The following is a 16,442-nucleotide window of genomic DNA, read 5'->3' on the forward strand; positions in this document are numbered from 1 at the left end:
ATCACCTGCAGTAGTCACAACATCACCTAGAGTAGTCACAACAAGAAGGTAACGGATACAGGCTCTCTCATTCAGTACAAAACATTGAGATTGACAGGCAGATATCATGGCTTAACAGGACAGATTTGTGGAGTTCTTTATGTACTAAAATAATTACTAGAATAGTGTGAGACTTGATTTGTCATTTAATGCCTAGTTGATACATAGTTTAAGATGTATTTATGATCTGTGTGTGTTGCCATGCCCAGGCCCCTGTCAGAATGGTTATTTCTGCCAGGGCGGGGCCTCAGAACCAACCCCCGTCCGCTCAGACAGTTTCCCCGGGAACGGGCCCTGTCCCCTGGGTCACTACTGCCCTGAGGGCTGCCTCTCTCCCAAGCCCTGCCCTCCAGGCAGTGTCAGGAACAGCACAGGTGCGTTTGATTAAACTACCTGTTCAAACACCAAAAACTGTCACATTGGGTTTGGTGCCTCAATGTATCGAAATAAAGTGTACTAAATGTTTCTGACTTTCCAGCAGTTTCCAACTGCTGCTGTGGTGTTGTTGATGAGTTTATTCCTGTTTTCTGTGTTCCTCCAGGTGGTGTCTCTCTCGAGGGTTGCTTGTCTTGCCCTCCTGGGTGGTACTGTGCCAGAGAGGGGCTATCCTCCCCCTCGGGTCTCTGTGCTGCTGGCTTCTACTGCCCATATGACTTTTCCTCCACCACCCCCTACGCTGTCCTCTGCCCCAAGGTAGAACCCATTATCTCGCCTTCACTCCATCATCCCTCCATCCATCCCTCCCCCTTTTTGAGTCACCCTCCTCTATTATTTTTCTGCCTTAGGTTAAAACCTTAATCACCCTCCTCTTCCCTTTATCCTTCTCTATTTACTTCTCCTCTCTTTATCTCCTCATCCCTCTCTCTCTCCTTCCCTTCCTCTCATTTCCCTCTGCATCGTCCTTCTCTTCCCCTCTCCTCCCACCCCCTCCTCCTCTCCTCTTCCTCCTCCTCCCATCCACCCCTCCACAGGGCCACTACTGTCCAGCAGGTTCTCCCCTGGCACTGCCCTGTCCGACAGGAGAGTACCAGCCCAAGCCTGGGTCAGAGCTCTGTGTTCCCTGCAGGCCAGGCTTCTACTGCGAGGAGGCTGTCCTAGGGGACCCCTGGCCCTGCCCCCCGCACGCCTTCTGCCCTGCAGGTATGCACACGCACACCTATGCCCACACGCACACACACACACGCACACACACACACACACACACACACACACTGACACTGACACTGCACACACACAGTACCAAATATCAGAAGGGGTAGACACACACTCACATGCACAGATATGTGCACACACACACGCACACACAGACACACCCAGTATCAAATATTACCAGGCTTAGACACACAGACACACACACATCCTGGAGAGTTCAAGTAATTCTGAAAACAATAGATACCATCCATGTTGTTGTTGCCAGGCACCATGGTCCCTCAGCCCTGTCCCAACGGCACGTTTACCCCCCCAGGCCAGGGGGGGCTGCAGGAGGAGAGGGAGTGCCTGTCCTGCCCCCCAGGGAGCTACTGCAGGCAGGGGCACACAGAGGAGGAGGAGTTTGACTTTTCTTATCACCTGCTCACAGACCCACTGGCCCCATAGCCTGCTGTCAGCTTTCATCTTCTGTTGTGTTCTGTTCTCTTTTCTCTCTTATCGCGTCTCCTCCTCTCCTCTCTCCTCTCCTCTCCTCTGCTCCTTTCCTGTGTTTTCTTTTTCCTCTCCTCCTTTCCACCTCCCTTCCTCTCCTCCTCTCCTCCTCTCCTTTGTCCTCTATCCGCCTTCCCTTTCGTGTCCTTTCTTATTCCTCCTTTGCTTTCCTGTCCTGTCCTCAACTCTCCATTTATCTCGTCTCGTCTCATCTGCTCTCATTCTCTGTCTTCTCCTCCCCTCCCCCTTTTTTGATACAAGTAATTAGTGAGGCCTCCAGCATGTTCTGTTCACCAGTTCTGGTTCAGAGACAGGCAGGGCTCGTTAGCACCTGGGATGTGTCATAATGATGTATATGTTCTCCATGATGAGAATACGTTCCCTGGCAAGCGAACAATGTGGATTCATGTCCTGTGATCATGCGACTGTTCTGTTTGTTATTGAGCATGTTTGTGTGCAAATGTGCAAGTATGTAAATGTGTGTCTGCACACTGTAGGCATCTGTGTGTGAATGTGAGCATGATGAATGCCGGCGCAGCCACCTGTGTGTGAACGTGTCTTCATGCGTTTGTATTCTCCCCTGTGCTCTGCGTGCTCAGGGCGGGCCGTATCCAGGCTGCGTGTGCTGAGGGCTACCTGTGTGTCTCTGGCAGTGCAGAGTTCACCCCCAGGGGGCGCCAGGCTGACTGGAGCCAGTGTGAGTGGGGGGAGCAGTGTGCTGGGCCTTGCCCTCCAGGTGAGCCCAAACTGCCCCCGACACACCCGCTAGATGATTGATCAGTTATGCTAATTATTGATCCGTCACCATCAGGGTTCTATTGCCCTGAGGGCACAGTGAGAGCAGAGGCGTGCCCTGCCAACACCATTAGAACTGCCCCGGGAGGGGGCAATATCCAGGACTGTTTGCCTTGCCCTCCCCAGCACTGGTGTCTAGCAGGTTGGTTTTGCACATAATACATGAGGACATTGTGAATAATCGCTGTCTAGAGGCGTTGCTGGTTTTGGATACACTCTATCTTTCTCTTTCTCCCTTCTCTCTCTCTCTATTTCCCCCTCCATCTCTGCCTTTCTATAGCTATGTCTGTCTTTTACTCTCCCTCCTTTTCTTTCCCTCTCTTTCTCTATCCTATGTTCTTTCTCTTACTATTCTACTCTCCACCCCCCCCCCACCCAGGTGACCCAGTCCTACACCTGTGTCCTGTAGGCCACTACTGTGATGGGGTGGTAGGGGTGGACCATGGAGGAGGGGCAGGGCCCAGGCCGTGTCCTGTCCACTCCTACAGACCCTCCCCTGGGGCAGGCAGCAAGGGAGACTGCCTCCCCTGTCCTCCTGGATACCATTGCAACTCTACGGGTGAGAATGCGTTGCCACAAAGGTCTAGGCCTTGAGGGTGAGAGGACTGGTGCATGGGGGGGATGAGGAGAGGTGAGGCTGAGGGATGAGGATGTGGAAGGCTGGACACTGAGCCTGGTTTGGGCTCAGGCTGTGAGGCTGGGGGATGAGGAGGAGTGAGGCTGAAGACTGAGTCTGTGTTGGGCTCAGGCTGTGAGGCTGGGGGATGAGGAGGAGTAAGGCTGGAGACAGCCTGAGTTGAGAGTGTAGGCTGAGGCTGGGAGATGAGGATCGCTGAGGCTGGGGGATGAGGATGTGTTTAATGGCGCTGAAACAAAGGATGCTCAAGAACATGTTACCCCCGGCAACAGCAATGAGCAAGGTCCTTGAGCAATTACACCGAAGTAATCTCATCATCTAATTTCCTTTGGAACATTCACTACTAGCGCTGGGATCACTGGAGAGACTCTATCTCCCATATCATACTGACCTTTAATAACCACACTAATCTCTCTCAGTTTTTCACCCTCTGTCTCTCCCTCTGCCTCCCTCTGTATTTTTCTCTCTCTCTCTCTCTCTCTCTCTCTCTCTCTCTCTCTCTCTCTCTTGCACTCTGCCTCCATCTTTGCCTCTCTGTATTCACTTAATGTGCAGCCTGTCTGTTCAAGAGGATAACACTACACTAGGATAGCACTACACTTACTGAAGATGAGCACTTGATCATTGCGTCATTTTCCTATCACTGGATGTGACATCTGTGAAGCACCTTGTGGATCACAGCTAGATTCAGGACATCCCACTCAGCCTACTGGACTCTTTCCTCAGCCTGTCATCTCTCCTCCATTCTGCAGGTCTGCCAGACTACTCCGGCCTCCCCTGCCCCCCAGGACACTGGTGCAGTGGCAGGGGCCCCCCCATCCTCTGCCCAGGGGGCACCTTGAGGGCCCAGCCCGGGGCGGCTGATCCCAGGCAGTGTGAGCCGTGTCCAGGGGGCAGCTACTGCCCTGACCCCCGGACCTCCGGCCGGCCCAACCTGGAGGGTGTAGCCTGCAGGGCTGGATACCAGTGTCCTCCTGGTGGGTTGGTGGCTGGTGTCTCCTGAGAGCTGCTCCATGTGGTTGGACCTGCTTGTTCTAATAGTAGCGTGTCAGTCTGTATGTGTGTGTGTGTGTGTGTCTGTATGTGTCTGTATGTGTATGTGTATGTGTCTGTATGTGTATGTGTCTGTATGTGTCTGTATGTGTATGTGTCTGTATGTGTATGTGTCTGTATGTGTCTGTATGTGTATGTGTCTGTATGTGTATGTGTCTGTATGTGTCTGTGTCTGTATGTGTCTGTATGTGTCTGTATGTGTCTGTGTCTGTATGTGTCTGTATGTGTATACATTCATGCATATGCGTGTGTGCAGGTGCTGTCTCAGAAAGGCTGTGTATGCAAGGCTCGTACTGTGGGCCACAGACGGCAGATCCAATTGTGTGTCCTGAAGGCTTCTACTGTCCAGAGGGCTCCTACAGCTACAATTCTGTCAAGCAACTGTAAGTCCAGTCCGGTCCTCTTCTGTCCAATCTATTCCAGTCCAGTTCTGTCCTATCCTGTCAGATAAGTTGAAGCAGATCAATTGTGCTTCCAAATGAACAACTCATTCAAGGAGATACAAGCTAAGCAGAGCTTCTTGTTTTGAATTCACGGATGCAGTTTATGAGACTTGAAGAGGAATTCTCTCTCATTTCTATGTCACCCCCTCAGGTGTCTGTTCCCCTACTACTGCCCAGCCAACAGCTCCACCCTGCAGGTCTGCGAGGGGGGGTCCATGCCCCTCAACACCAGTGGGCCCCGGGGCTCCCGGGAGCACTGCTGTGCCATGTGTGAAGGGGGGTCATACCGCCCCCACCAGTCCCCCCAGCCCCACTGCCTGCCCTGCCCTCCAGGCTACCACTGCCCCCCAGGTACTGCCTCTAAGACGCCCTCCCCTGACAGGCCACCTCCCACCAACTGCCATGTTACCCTGCAGCAGTGGTCTTAAACAGTGGTGCTCAGGGCCCCCTTTCCTGCATGATGTTTCCATGCCCCAACATACCTGATTTTAATGAATGGGTTATTAACAAGCTCTGCTGAATATGAGAGACCGATAACGAGCCATTCATTAGAATCAGGTGTGTTGGAACAGGGAAACATCTCGAACATGCAGGGCAGTGGGCCCGTACTGTCAGGTCAGTGATTCTGTTCCACCTCCAAAAGGGAATATGATTCTGAGTCAGTGCTGTGGTGTCATACATGACTGTAGCAGGGTAGTGACCGGGGTAACCATGGTAACCCCTGTCCCTTGTATCTTCTACAGGATCAGAACGTTACCACGGTAACCCTTGTCCCCTTGGCTACGTGTGTCCCCCGCGCTCCCCCTCCCCTCTGCCCTGCCCCCCTGGTTCCTATGGGAACCAGAGCAGCGCTGGTCGGCTGGAGGACTGCTACCCATGCCCGTCTGGAACCTTCAACCATCTGCCAGCACAGAGAGCCTGCTTCCCCTGCGGCAGCTCCTCCACCTCCCTGCCAGGTCTGTCCTCTCCACCCTCACTCTCCTCTCCTCCTCTGTTATCATAACCACATCAACATTTACGTGCAACCCTTACCATACACTGTTGACCTCACAGGCTCCTCCTCCTGCACCTGTATGGGTGAAAATCGTGCTTTCCAGCATTCCGACGGGTCGTGCGTGTGCAGAACCGGCTTTGTCTTCTATGACGACTTGGACTTCAGGAGTTCCAGCGCTGACAGCCCTCAGGACTGTCAGCCAGAGGTGAGATAGACAGGTCCTTTAGAATCTCTCTTCTCAAAAGTCTTCTGTCCCCAGACTCTCTTTTGAAAAGTTCTTCCTATAGTCACCTCACTTCTCCACCATTCACATCGATCCTTACAGAAGTTTCAGAATTAGTTTTCGACCCGGTCAGTCAGCAAGGCGCCCTTGGCTATTCTGTTTCTTTCACCCTGGTTGATTTATTACCAATCTTGATTGCAGCAGGGGTGCCGGCTTATTTATTTATTTACTGGACTTTTATTTTGACAGCGGAGTCACACTGAGAACCAAGGTCTTACTGGCAGGCGAGCCTTGCAGTCACACAACTTCATAAAAACCAGACATGAGAGTACAGATTTGAAAAAGAAAACAGTCATAAAAACAGCGCTATAAAACTCTAATTTAAAACAACTAACATATAAAAACAGAAATAAAACGAACATCATATAAAATTCACAATTTCATCAATAAAAAAGGTCCTTGATCAACTCTTTAAAAACTCTCAGGAGGCAGGTTAGCGCCACATCTTTAATTTACGTGATGTTATTCCACAGACAGAGGACATAAAAAGAATAGACTGTTCCAGATAATTAGAGTGAGGTAAGCCCTGCAGCATTGAGGGAAACAGCAAGTAACATCTCCAGGAGTCTTACTCTGGCACAGAACATAAAAGTTAGCCTCAGTGTGTGCTCTATAGCTGAACCATTATTACGTTTTGCAGTCTGGGTTTCTGTTGTCCCCAACGCTGTGGTCCAGATGGGACCTGTCAGTGTGTTTGGCGGGTGTGTTGACACAGTGTTCTACAGGCTATATCTTTGTGGTTCAAACCTGTGTGGTCCAGGTGGTGTACGTGCATTACACACTCCTGTCTGTGTGTTCCACAGGTGAACCGTCGCTGCTCCGGTGGGCAGGTGCGGCTGGCGGCCACCAGAGAGTGTGTCTCCCCCTCCCTCTACTCCTGCAATACCACGTGTGGCCTCCAGGGGGGATGGCTGGACGTGGAGATGGGCATGTGAGTCTGGAGACCCACACAGCTCTCACTGTTATACTGACCCTCAGTATAACAGGACCATGCATGGCTGTAAAGCAAATGACGTCTGTGTTGCTTCAATGTCCTGGTGGTCCTTTATAGTTAAATGCTCTTACAGCTAAAAACAACATCCACATGCAGCAAATCAATATGACTTTAGCTCTATTGAGGCTTTCATGTCAATTTGTGGTCAAAGAGCTCCGTGAAAGAGAAAACGGTGTGAGCCCAGGGTTGGGTCCCTGTGAGCTTGGGAACATTCACATCATGTGGTCTGTTGTGTGCTGACCTTTACCACACCCATCTGGAGAGCAGCTTAGAGCCTCGGGTCTGTAGGAGGCTCTGGTCACCGGCAGACATACAGCAATGATGCACTGTACACATACTTGTTGTAAAGGATTATGTTTGATCCCTCTGTACCCTCCCTCTCTTTGTCTCCCTTTGTCTCTCTTTGTCTCTCTTTGTCTCTCTTTGTCTCTCTTTGTCTCTCTTTGTCTCTCTTTTGCTCTCTCTCTCTCTCTCTCTCTCTCTCTCTCTCTCTCTCTCTCTCTCTCTCTCTCTCTCTCTTTCTCTTTCTCTCTCTCTTTCTCTCACTCCCTCTCCCTGTTAACATTTAATTTCATTAAACTTTATGAATCCCAATTCAAATTCAATACAAAACAGCAGTGATATAATGTCCAAATGATTGAAACAACTGACTCTGCTTGGGAACTGCAAGAAATTCTACGAAGAAGAACATAACATGCGTGTGTGTGTTTGTGTGTGCGTGTGCATGCACAGCTGCCAGTGTGAGAGGTACGTGTCAGCGGAGGAGCTGTGCGGTCTGTCCTGTCTGTCCAGTCTGCCCAAGGTGTCCGCCCACCTCTCACCTGACGGACAGCTGCTGCTGGGCATCCGACGGAGGGAGGAGAGGGTCGGGACCAGGGTGAGGGAATCAGGGGGCAGGGGAGTACAACCATCTGCATCAGAGGACATCACAGCTCACAGGCCTGATCCACTCATCTGATCCAGTCTTCTGATAGTGTCATCTGCAGCCTGGGGTCACATCCCTGGGGGCCTGACTTCAATCATGTCATCCAGATATAGCTCTAAGCACTCTATATGTAAAGCTGTGTTTTTGCTGAACAGTCATTAGATAATCTGTTGTCTTTTATCCATTGTATGTACTGATGCCACTGTACTCTACAAGTCACATTCCTTTAAGCTTTTAGGAGATTGTATTTTATTGTCTATATGTTTATCTCTCTTTAACTGATGTTTTACACATAGAAAATGGCAGAGGTTTTAGGCCCAGACGTCCATGTCAACAACATTGGAAACATCCACTTTGTGGAGTTTGGTTCTGGAGGTGTTTTCGGTTGGATTCTGACCGACATGGTCCTCATTGATCAGTTTTTATCAGGTGAGTGAACTAAAAATATTGTGTGGAAAACCTAATTTGTGTCACCGGCCCAGGGACTGTTTGCTCATTGGCTCCTTTGTCCACAGAGCCAATAGAAGTGTTCGGCGCAGGCTCCAGGCAGAGGAGAGACTCAGAGAGCAGGGGAGAGAGGGTCCTGCCCCGGATCCCCAACCCCATCGTCTGCCTTTCCTCCAATGACATGATCATCTTCCTGCTTACCATCAACCACACTGGTACTGCATGCAGACTACAAAGACCACTCTCCTCTCTTCCCCACCCCTCTTCTCCCCTCCCCTCTCTTTCTCTCCGTCTCCCCTTCTCTCTTTCCCTCTCCACTCTAACAACATGATCATGATTCTGCTCACCAGCCACACTGTTCCTGCTCCCTGTATAATCCAACTGTAAATGTAGATCCTATTACTGATCTAGGATACGGTATTGTAATGTCACGTAGGTACATTGACAATGTAGAAAATAACTTTCATTGAAATAAAAGCTACTTCATACGTTAACATATAGCTCTGGGCCTTAGTACCACATGGTTTCTTGTAATAATGTCCTATCAGATCGAGATAGCAGCCATTTCCCTGTCTACCAGAAGGACCACCTGTTTAACAGTAACCCAGGCTGGGACTACGGGCCCTTCAGAAGACTGGAGATCTTGATGAGACAATCCCAGTTCAACTCTACCAGGTAGGACAGCTAGACCCAGATCAAATCTACCAGGTAGGACAGCTAGACCCAGATCAAATCTACCAGGTAGGACAGCTAGACCCAGATCAACTCTCCCAGACAGCTTCACACAACCTAACATCTTCTCCTCTTCTCCCGTGTCCTCCAGGTTTGCTCATGTGTTCTCCGAGCCAGGGAAGTACGTGCTGCTGGATAACGCTGTGTCTGAGTGGAGCGTGGTGGTGGTGGTCAGTGAGGAGGGCACGGAGTGTGACCCCAGGTCGTCTGCCTTCCAGCCCATGACCCCGGCACTGCTGGTCAGACACGGGGTGGTCAAGCAGCACAGACTCAACCTTCTGCCAGACTGGGGGATCATAGTGGGTGGGTAACACACCAGTCAGTCCTCCACACCACCACGCACGCAGAAACGTGTGTATGGATGTGCATGCACACTCACATACACACACACCACACATACACGCACACACCACACTAGTCTGGATGACCAAACTAGCCATCTTGTGTTCCTAAAAAAGACCATAAATAGTATATCAGGAATACTAAAATATGTATAATACAGAAATATTTGAAAACAACTTGATACATTTCTCCTTGTGCACCTTGTGTCCTTACCCCTCCCCCCTCCCCCCCCCCCCCCCCCCCCGTACATACGTGTGTGCAGGTGTGCTGAGTGTAGTGCTGGTCATAGTCCTGGTTGTGACCACCACTGTCCTGGTTCTGAAGCCTAACGGGGCCAGGCTGGTGTCCCAGGGGAGGCCCAAGCCTCGCTGGAGGAGCCTGGGTGAACCCTGCCGCCCCGTGGAGTACGTCTACAGCCAGGAGAGGTCTGCAGGAAGGGGGGTGGAGGAGGAAATAGGGCGAGCAAAGAATGGGAGTGAGAGATAAATAGACAGAGATATAAAGAAATAGAGAGGGGAGAAACTTAAGGAAGCTCAATCAAATATATTTTTTGCATATGAACTGCTGTGTGTGTGTGTGTTTCCTTGTGTGTCAGTATGGACGCCCCAGGCCAGACCAGCGTGCTGGGCAGCAGGGGAGAAGGGGAGGGAGCAGAGACTGAGGAGCCTGCAGTCTGCAGAGGAGGTAACCTTCAGGAAGGACTACCACATGCTGAACACAACCTAGAACCTAGAACCAAAAGTAGGGCATTGTCCTTGACCCCTAGCCACTAAAACCTAGTCTCTAGCAGAGGAAATAGTCATAGGCCCTAGTCCCTAGCCCCTAGAGCCTGGTCAATAGCATCTAGTCCATAGTCGCTAGCCTTTTGCCCCTAGCCCATACAACCTGGTCACTATCTAGCCCCTATTGGCTAGTCCTTAGCCCCTGCCCCTTGTACCTAGTTCTTGCTCCCTAGCCCAACTAGCTCCCAGCAATGAGGTCACTAACTCTAAGCTCCTCAGCCACTCAGGAGAGTCGCTCCACTGCGGCACCCTTCCACATCAGTAATACACCACCCTCTAATGAACACTGGATGATGAAATCCCCAAACTGCTGAGATCTTATTATCAGAAGTAATGTTTTCAATATATAATTTCATATAGTACACAGACAAAGTTTGACTATAAATTTGAATTTTATCACCTGAAATGCCAGTATTATTATTAAGCCTGTATGATAAAAACCCCTTCCTCAAACCGACATAGATCCTATTCTAAGTATTATGTTCAATAGATTTTTTTCCAATTTTACGCTATATCACGAGTGACCACTCAACTATAAATATCATTTTATCAGCTTGAATTCCAGTAAGTGTTATGAAGCCATTCCAGTAAACTGCTGGTGCAGTTACAAAAGGCTGGGTCCTCACTGTTTTCCTCTGCATTATTCATGCTGTCTAATAGACCAGTTAAACCACTATTACCAGATACGCCTCCAAACCACCAGGCGGACATCATTTATGATTCATGATGTAACCGATGACAAGGTCACTTCCAGTTCATCCACTCCATCCTAATCGTTTTGCCAATTACGTTATTGCTCTTTGTCCTTTTCTCTTTCCCTCCCTATCTCTCTGTATATTATTACTCTTTCCCCCCTCCCTCCTCCCCTTCCTCCGGTCCATTTTTACCATTTCTACTATTTGATTTATCCACCCTCTTGTGCCTCCAGACCCTGGCGGCATGTCTGGGCGGGTAGAGCTTGAGGAGTTCAACGTGAAGACACTGTATGACAAAATGGAGGACCAGAACCTCCACCTGGCCTCTCAGCTGGCGCGCCACCGCAAGGACACCCAACAGTTCTACAAGCACATGTGCCAGCACACGGACGCCCTCAGGGTAAACAAAGTCCACCAGATACTTATGAAGGTGCACCTCCTGGTATTTCTGACCCGGACACAGCACTCGCGGCTTGCTGAATGAAAGCTCCTGGAACTCTTAGAGAAAGACACAGCCTGCTCCAAACAAGACGTTTCATAACTGTAAACATTTCTGAGTACTTTAGGTGTTTTACGGGTGAGCTGTGAGTGTCCATTGTATGTGGTGTGTGTTGTAGTACAAATGTGTCGTTTGTGGATTGTATTGTGTGTGTGTTTTGCATAGTTTGTTTGTGTTACATGTGGTTGTTTTTACTGTGTCTTGTGTTCAGGATGTGTTGGAGAACATGGATACTAAGAAGCTGAGTCAGTTTAAAGAGCTGCTGGACCGTGATGTCATGCAGGATAAAGCCTGCACCAATGGCAAGACAGAGGGAAGTAGTAGCGTCCAATCAGCTCAGGGTAAGAACATGAAACACTTTCCATGTTCGCAATAATAATGTATTCTCAAAAACAGTTTCCAACAAATATAAACTTGAATGTTCAACACAAAGCCACAAATCACCTTGCTAACTTGTTTGACCTTCTTGGGTTCCACTGTCCAGCTGACTCCAGTGCGTTTCTACTGGGGGCTTTACTCCGGTCTGTGGAGGCGCTTCTATACAGGCTGACAGGGGAGGCCTGGCAGGACCAGAACCGATACCAGGACCGGGATCAGAACCAGGATCCGGATCAGAACCAGGACAGGGACCAGACCCTGGTGGGACAAGCACACTGTCACTCAGAGGGTGGGGAGTGTGAGCTTCAGGCTGGGTACACACACCCTGACTACACCCAGGTACACACACCCTGACTACACACTGGTACACACACCCTGACTACACCCAGGTACACACACCCTGACTACACACTGGTACACTGTGAGGGTGTTTTTACTGCTGTCTGTCCTTCTGTGTGGTAGTTCTCCTCAGGTCACCTGACCCAGGCTGGACCAGGCCCAGGAGCTGCCTCTCATGGCTCAGGTACGACACCTCAGGTACCACATCTCAGGTACCACACCTCAGGTACCACACCTTAGGTACCACAACTGGGCCACGGAACCCATAGCTCACACTATCACATGACTTGGCTGAGAAACCTCTGGATTTACATTTTAATAATTTGGAAGACTCTTTTAGCCGTACAAATGGTGCATGTAGATTGTACAGCAGAAGATTTGATTGACTGAAGAAAATAAAATATAGTTGGAGATGAGACAGTAGAGCAGTATATTTATGAATGTAGGTACTGTACTTAATTTTCTCCTACAGTATTTGCTTGTTTCAGGTATCACCTTTAGGTTTTATCTGAATTGTTCTTATTCTGTTCTACATTATGGATTGGCAGAGCAAAAATTACGTTTATGCAGATAATGCTACCCTTGAATAATTGTTTAAATCATTTAAAAAGTTAAAGAACGGTGTTGTCTTCCAGTGCACCTGCAGAGCACAGCTCTCTGCGTGAGTGACCAGGACCTGTCCAAGCTGGTGGCTGTGTCTCCTCTCTCCAGGACTCTGCAGGAGATCCAACACTCCCTGCAGAACCTCACCTCAACAGAACCCGGTCAGATCACACAGGAAACCAGAGACCAAGAACGTGCACATTACTTAAGTGATATATTTGTTGATCTTTTCTCCTCTCCTGCTCTCTCTTTTATCCCTCCTCTCCTTTGCTCCCCAGCCATTGCCAAGCAACCATCCCAAGAAGAGCACCCGTTGCCAGGGCACCTGATTCCGGTCGCCCTGAGCAACCTCTCCCCCCAGCACTGCGCCGTCTTCCTGTTCGGCTGCCAGGTCGTCCGGCTGCTCAGCTCTTCCCCCACATTCCCGCCTGTCCTGCTCCTATTGGCCAGGTCACTTCCTGCTTCCTCCCATGATGGCGTGCAATTGGCCCACTGTGCAGGGGACTATTATTATGACTCCTCCCACCAGGTGCTGTACCTGTCTGAGATAACTCTGCAGGATGTTGGTCAGTTTATCTCCACCATCCTGCAGGCTATGGCCTACCTATCTTCAGGTAAGAGTCTAGATAACCTCTCACTTAGATCCTTCACTTTGCAAAGAGGCTTAACTGAAGTTTGCTGTACATGTTATCAATGATACAATCACTATAATATTCAGAATCATTTTAATATGATATATTTAATGTCGTTCTAGGTTCCAGGTTTGTGACGGGTCATTCCACCCTGTCAGGTTCCAAGCCCCAGAGTTTTATGCAGACTCTGCACAAGGCCATTTCTGCCATCAGCCGCCAGCTCTTCCACTCCTCTTTCACCAGCTCTGCCTCCACCCAGGTATTCCCCCCAGGCACCGCTCTCTTTGTGGGTTGCTCTCGGTCGATGCCAGGGTGGTGGTGGAGGTCTGACGGTCCAGTCTCACTGTATGACAGGCTAAGCCCCGCTCCTTAGAGGAGACAGGGAGGACGTTGGTGGAGGACTTCATCAATGTCAGGGTTCCCACGGAAACACAGTTCACAGAACATCTGCTGGCGGCCAGGTGAGCGGCCGGGACATCCAAAACAAACACACAGACATCAAGTGTTGTTCACTGAACTAACATCCACCCAACTTGAATGTGTGCTACGCGTCATGAAAATTAGCTGGAGAGATATTTTACACATACAAGCATGAACATTTTTGTCCATCACTTTGGATAAAAGTGCCTTTTAAATATATGAAATGTGCATTTCATGTACGTAAAATCGGCATCTGAAACTAAATTGGCATCACATTTCTGTCTTCATGTGTCCCTCAGGCTCCAAAAGTATCAATACTTCAAGGTGGAGCAGCTCTTGAAAGGCCTCAGGCAGCCTCTTTCTGCGACCAGTGAGCAGGGTACAGTTACCTTCATGTGTAATGCTAAATATAGTCTTTCGTTTTATTAATTCAATTGGCAGTAACACTTTTAGATTCAGGTGCTTGTGGAAGGAGTTCATAGGCAAAAAGGCCTCAACAGGTTAGTCTTAAGTCTATGAGTCTTAATAACTCATATATTTTACAAAGCATACTGGCATGGGGATCTTTATTAGCTATTAACACACACTTCAGCAATCTCCGAGATATAAAGTGTCACCCAAAATGCTATATCTTCATTTGAAAATCCTTTGACATTTGTGAGTGATGCTACTATGTTGCAAAAATGGGCCTCTTGTAAAAATCAGTCCATGTTTCTATGTTCATCAAGTGGCGATTGTACAATTGTAGTTTAGTCATTATTCCAATATCCGATAGCATAAGGAAAGAGAATACTTCACATGCCATCCAAGTATGTTTCAGATGTTTAAACCCTGAGATGGTCTGAAACGTGTTGTGTTGTTGATGCTGTTTTTGTCCTAGGTACTTCTCTGCACACTACACCGGTTGAGGTAAGCTTATTTGCGCTTTTCACCCTGCAGAAAAACAATTTTCCACGTAATAAAATAACCTCCCTTCATCCATCCTCCCTCCTGCCAGAATTAAACGAATGATTGCTTAACCCTTTATAGTCCTCTCCTCCACACTCTCTTTGCTTAGCTTACCTCTTTCCCCTTTTATCTACTTTCTTCTCCTTCCTCCTTCCTCTTCTCTCTTCTCCAGAGGTCCTGTGTCGAGCAGGAGATAGACCATCTCAACCAGGTGTTCCTCCAGCTAAACCTGCAGCTCCATAGCCACATCCAGGTAAGTACGCTACTGTACTGTACTCTGCTGTACTCTACTCTACTCTGTTACTATACTCAATGTTACTCTGCTGTAGTGAACTGCACTCTGCTCCATTACACTCTATTCTGCTCTATACAGTATTCTACTCTGCATAAGTATATTTTCCTAAAAGTAATGAATGCTAATCCCGGTGTTGTTGGTCCAGGATGAGGCAGCAGGACAGCCATCTCTGAGCCGCAGTGGAACAGTCCTGCTGGAGCTGAAGAGACAGTACATCTCCCAGCGCCTGGACCAGCTTCACAGCCTCCTGACCCGGATCTCCCAGAACCAGCCGGACCAGGCAGACCCAGACCCCCACCCCAGGGACCACACACACCCAGCAGGCCCCGGGGAGCACCCCAACACCCCTGTCCTGCCTGGACACAGCCAGGACCAGGAGGAATACAGTGGGGCCCTGTCTCCTCAGAGCCCCACCCAGACTGGAGACAGCCCAGCCCTGCATCTCCACAGTCCCAGCCAGGGGGCGAGCCAGGAGGTGCTGGGTGGTCTGGTGGCTGGGAGTCATGATCCCTGAGGCACTGAGATGACCTGGACTTGCCCCAGAGAGGAGGAGGGCAGGCAGCCAAGATGGCCATACCAGGAAACTCTCATCTGGGGATGTGGGAGACTGGGGAGGTGAAGCAGGGCTGTGTGAAGAGTCCTATCTCTCAGTGTGCTACGGCTGTTGGTGTGTTGCTGAATTTTTTTGTGTAATATTGCCATCCTTAATAACCAATACATGTATTTGTTAAAGATGACCACTGATTAGTAAAGTATTTGGTTTGCAGTGGTGTTATATCCCTTTTTCTTTTAGTAGATGTCTCCATGGATTGTCCTTGTAATGCCCGGGCTAATCTGTACTCATTCAGAGATGCAAGCAGACAAACTTGCGCTCTTAAATGTGACCTGGCTGCAGCTACCCCAGAGGTAGTCAACAATCCCTCGCTTTACCAATAGTTTCCAGGTCAGAGGTCACACAGTCCCTTTGATGGTACCGCTGCCTCATTCCCATGATGCAACCAAAATCAAGTTAAATCAAAGTTTATCCAGAGGAACAAGGAGGTAGATCTCCGGCATGTATAAACGTATAAAGGAGGAAGTCCCCCTCCCCTGCTGTGTCAAGTGATGTGACACAGATGATGTATGAGAGTCTTTAGTCTTATGTGGTTTCACATTTTCACCCTGGAACGATGAGCGATGACCACCTCATTCCAGAATGTTCCCTAGTATTCCTTCCTCCGTATCATGTTCTAGGGTATCCAGGGCTTTCCCGGCAGCTCTCCCCATGAGGCTGCCACTTGTAATACAAACATATACACCCACAGAGACCATGATTCAACTCCCAGAACATTCTTCCTGGACCTGACTTTTCCTTTCCTGATTAGCATCAAAAAAGAAGAAAAACACCAGCGGGTCTCTGTTTGCTCTTCCTGGAAAAACCCAGTCCTTCCCTCCAGCTGGCAGCCTAGTCAGTGAGCCCGTCCCCGGAGCTCTGATAATAGATGATGAGTGCTCCTCTGTCTCTGAGGGCTTGCTAAGCTAAAGCC

General features: G+C 49.3%; 1 protein-coding gene across 1 annotated transcript in view; it reads left to right on the forward strand.

Moving 5' to 3' along the window:
* LOC146257219 (uncharacterized) overlaps positions 1 to 15,430 on the forward strand; it is a 39,717-nt gene extending 24,287 nt beyond the window's left edge. The window contains exons 49-80 of the mRNA XM_084674715.1: positions 249 to 413; positions 581 to 732; positions 1,011 to 1,179; positions 1,457 to 1,565; positions 2,280 to 2,416; positions 2,492 to 2,617; positions 2,855 to 3,034; positions 3,865 to 4,089; positions 4,422 to 4,548; positions 4,760 to 4,959; positions 5,352 to 5,564; positions 5,662 to 5,807; positions 6,689 to 6,816; positions 7,612 to 7,756; positions 8,101 to 8,233; positions 8,320 to 8,466; positions 8,800 to 8,926; positions 9,075 to 9,286; positions 9,588 to 9,750; positions 9,921 to 10,009; positions 11,036 to 11,202; positions 11,513 to 11,621; positions 11,786 to 11,993; positions 12,166 to 12,230; positions 12,654 to 12,841; positions 12,929 to 13,235; positions 13,412 to 13,512; positions 13,608 to 13,714; positions 13,973 to 14,052; positions 14,554 to 14,582; positions 14,794 to 14,874; positions 15,062 to 15,430. Of these exons, the coding sequence (XP_084530841.1) occupies positions 249 to 413; positions 581 to 732; positions 1,011 to 1,179; positions 1,457 to 1,565; positions 2,280 to 2,416; positions 2,492 to 2,617; positions 2,855 to 3,034; positions 3,865 to 4,089; positions 4,422 to 4,548; positions 4,760 to 4,959; positions 5,352 to 5,564; positions 5,662 to 5,807; positions 6,689 to 6,816; positions 7,612 to 7,756; positions 8,101 to 8,233; positions 8,320 to 8,466; positions 8,800 to 8,926; positions 9,075 to 9,286; positions 9,588 to 9,750; positions 9,921 to 10,009; positions 11,036 to 11,202; positions 11,513 to 11,621; positions 11,786 to 11,993; positions 12,166 to 12,230; positions 12,654 to 12,841; positions 12,929 to 13,235; positions 13,412 to 13,512; positions 13,608 to 13,714; positions 13,973 to 14,052; positions 14,554 to 14,582; positions 14,794 to 14,874; positions 15,062 to 15,430 (4,904 nt within the window). The remainder of the gene's footprint in view (positions 1 to 248; positions 414 to 580; positions 733 to 1,010; positions 1,180 to 1,456; positions 1,566 to 2,279; positions 2,417 to 2,491; positions 2,618 to 2,854; positions 3,035 to 3,864; positions 4,090 to 4,421; positions 4,549 to 4,759; positions 4,960 to 5,351; positions 5,565 to 5,661; positions 5,808 to 6,688; positions 6,817 to 7,611; positions 7,757 to 8,100; positions 8,234 to 8,319; positions 8,467 to 8,799; positions 8,927 to 9,074; positions 9,287 to 9,587; positions 9,751 to 9,920; positions 10,010 to 11,035; positions 11,203 to 11,512; positions 11,622 to 11,785; positions 11,994 to 12,165; positions 12,231 to 12,653; positions 12,842 to 12,928; positions 13,236 to 13,411; positions 13,513 to 13,607; positions 13,715 to 13,972; positions 14,053 to 14,553; positions 14,583 to 14,793; positions 14,875 to 15,061) is intronic.
* Positions 15,431 to 16,442: the final 1,012 nt, after the last annotated feature.

Source organism: Hypomesus nipponensis, chromosome 15, assembly GCF_054491055.1.
Source record: "Hypomesus nipponensis isolate SF chromosome 15, ASM5449105v1, whole genome shotgun sequence".
Lineage (NCBI taxonomy): Eukaryota > Metazoa > Chordata > Actinopteri > Osmeriformes > Osmeridae > Hypomesus > Hypomesus nipponensis.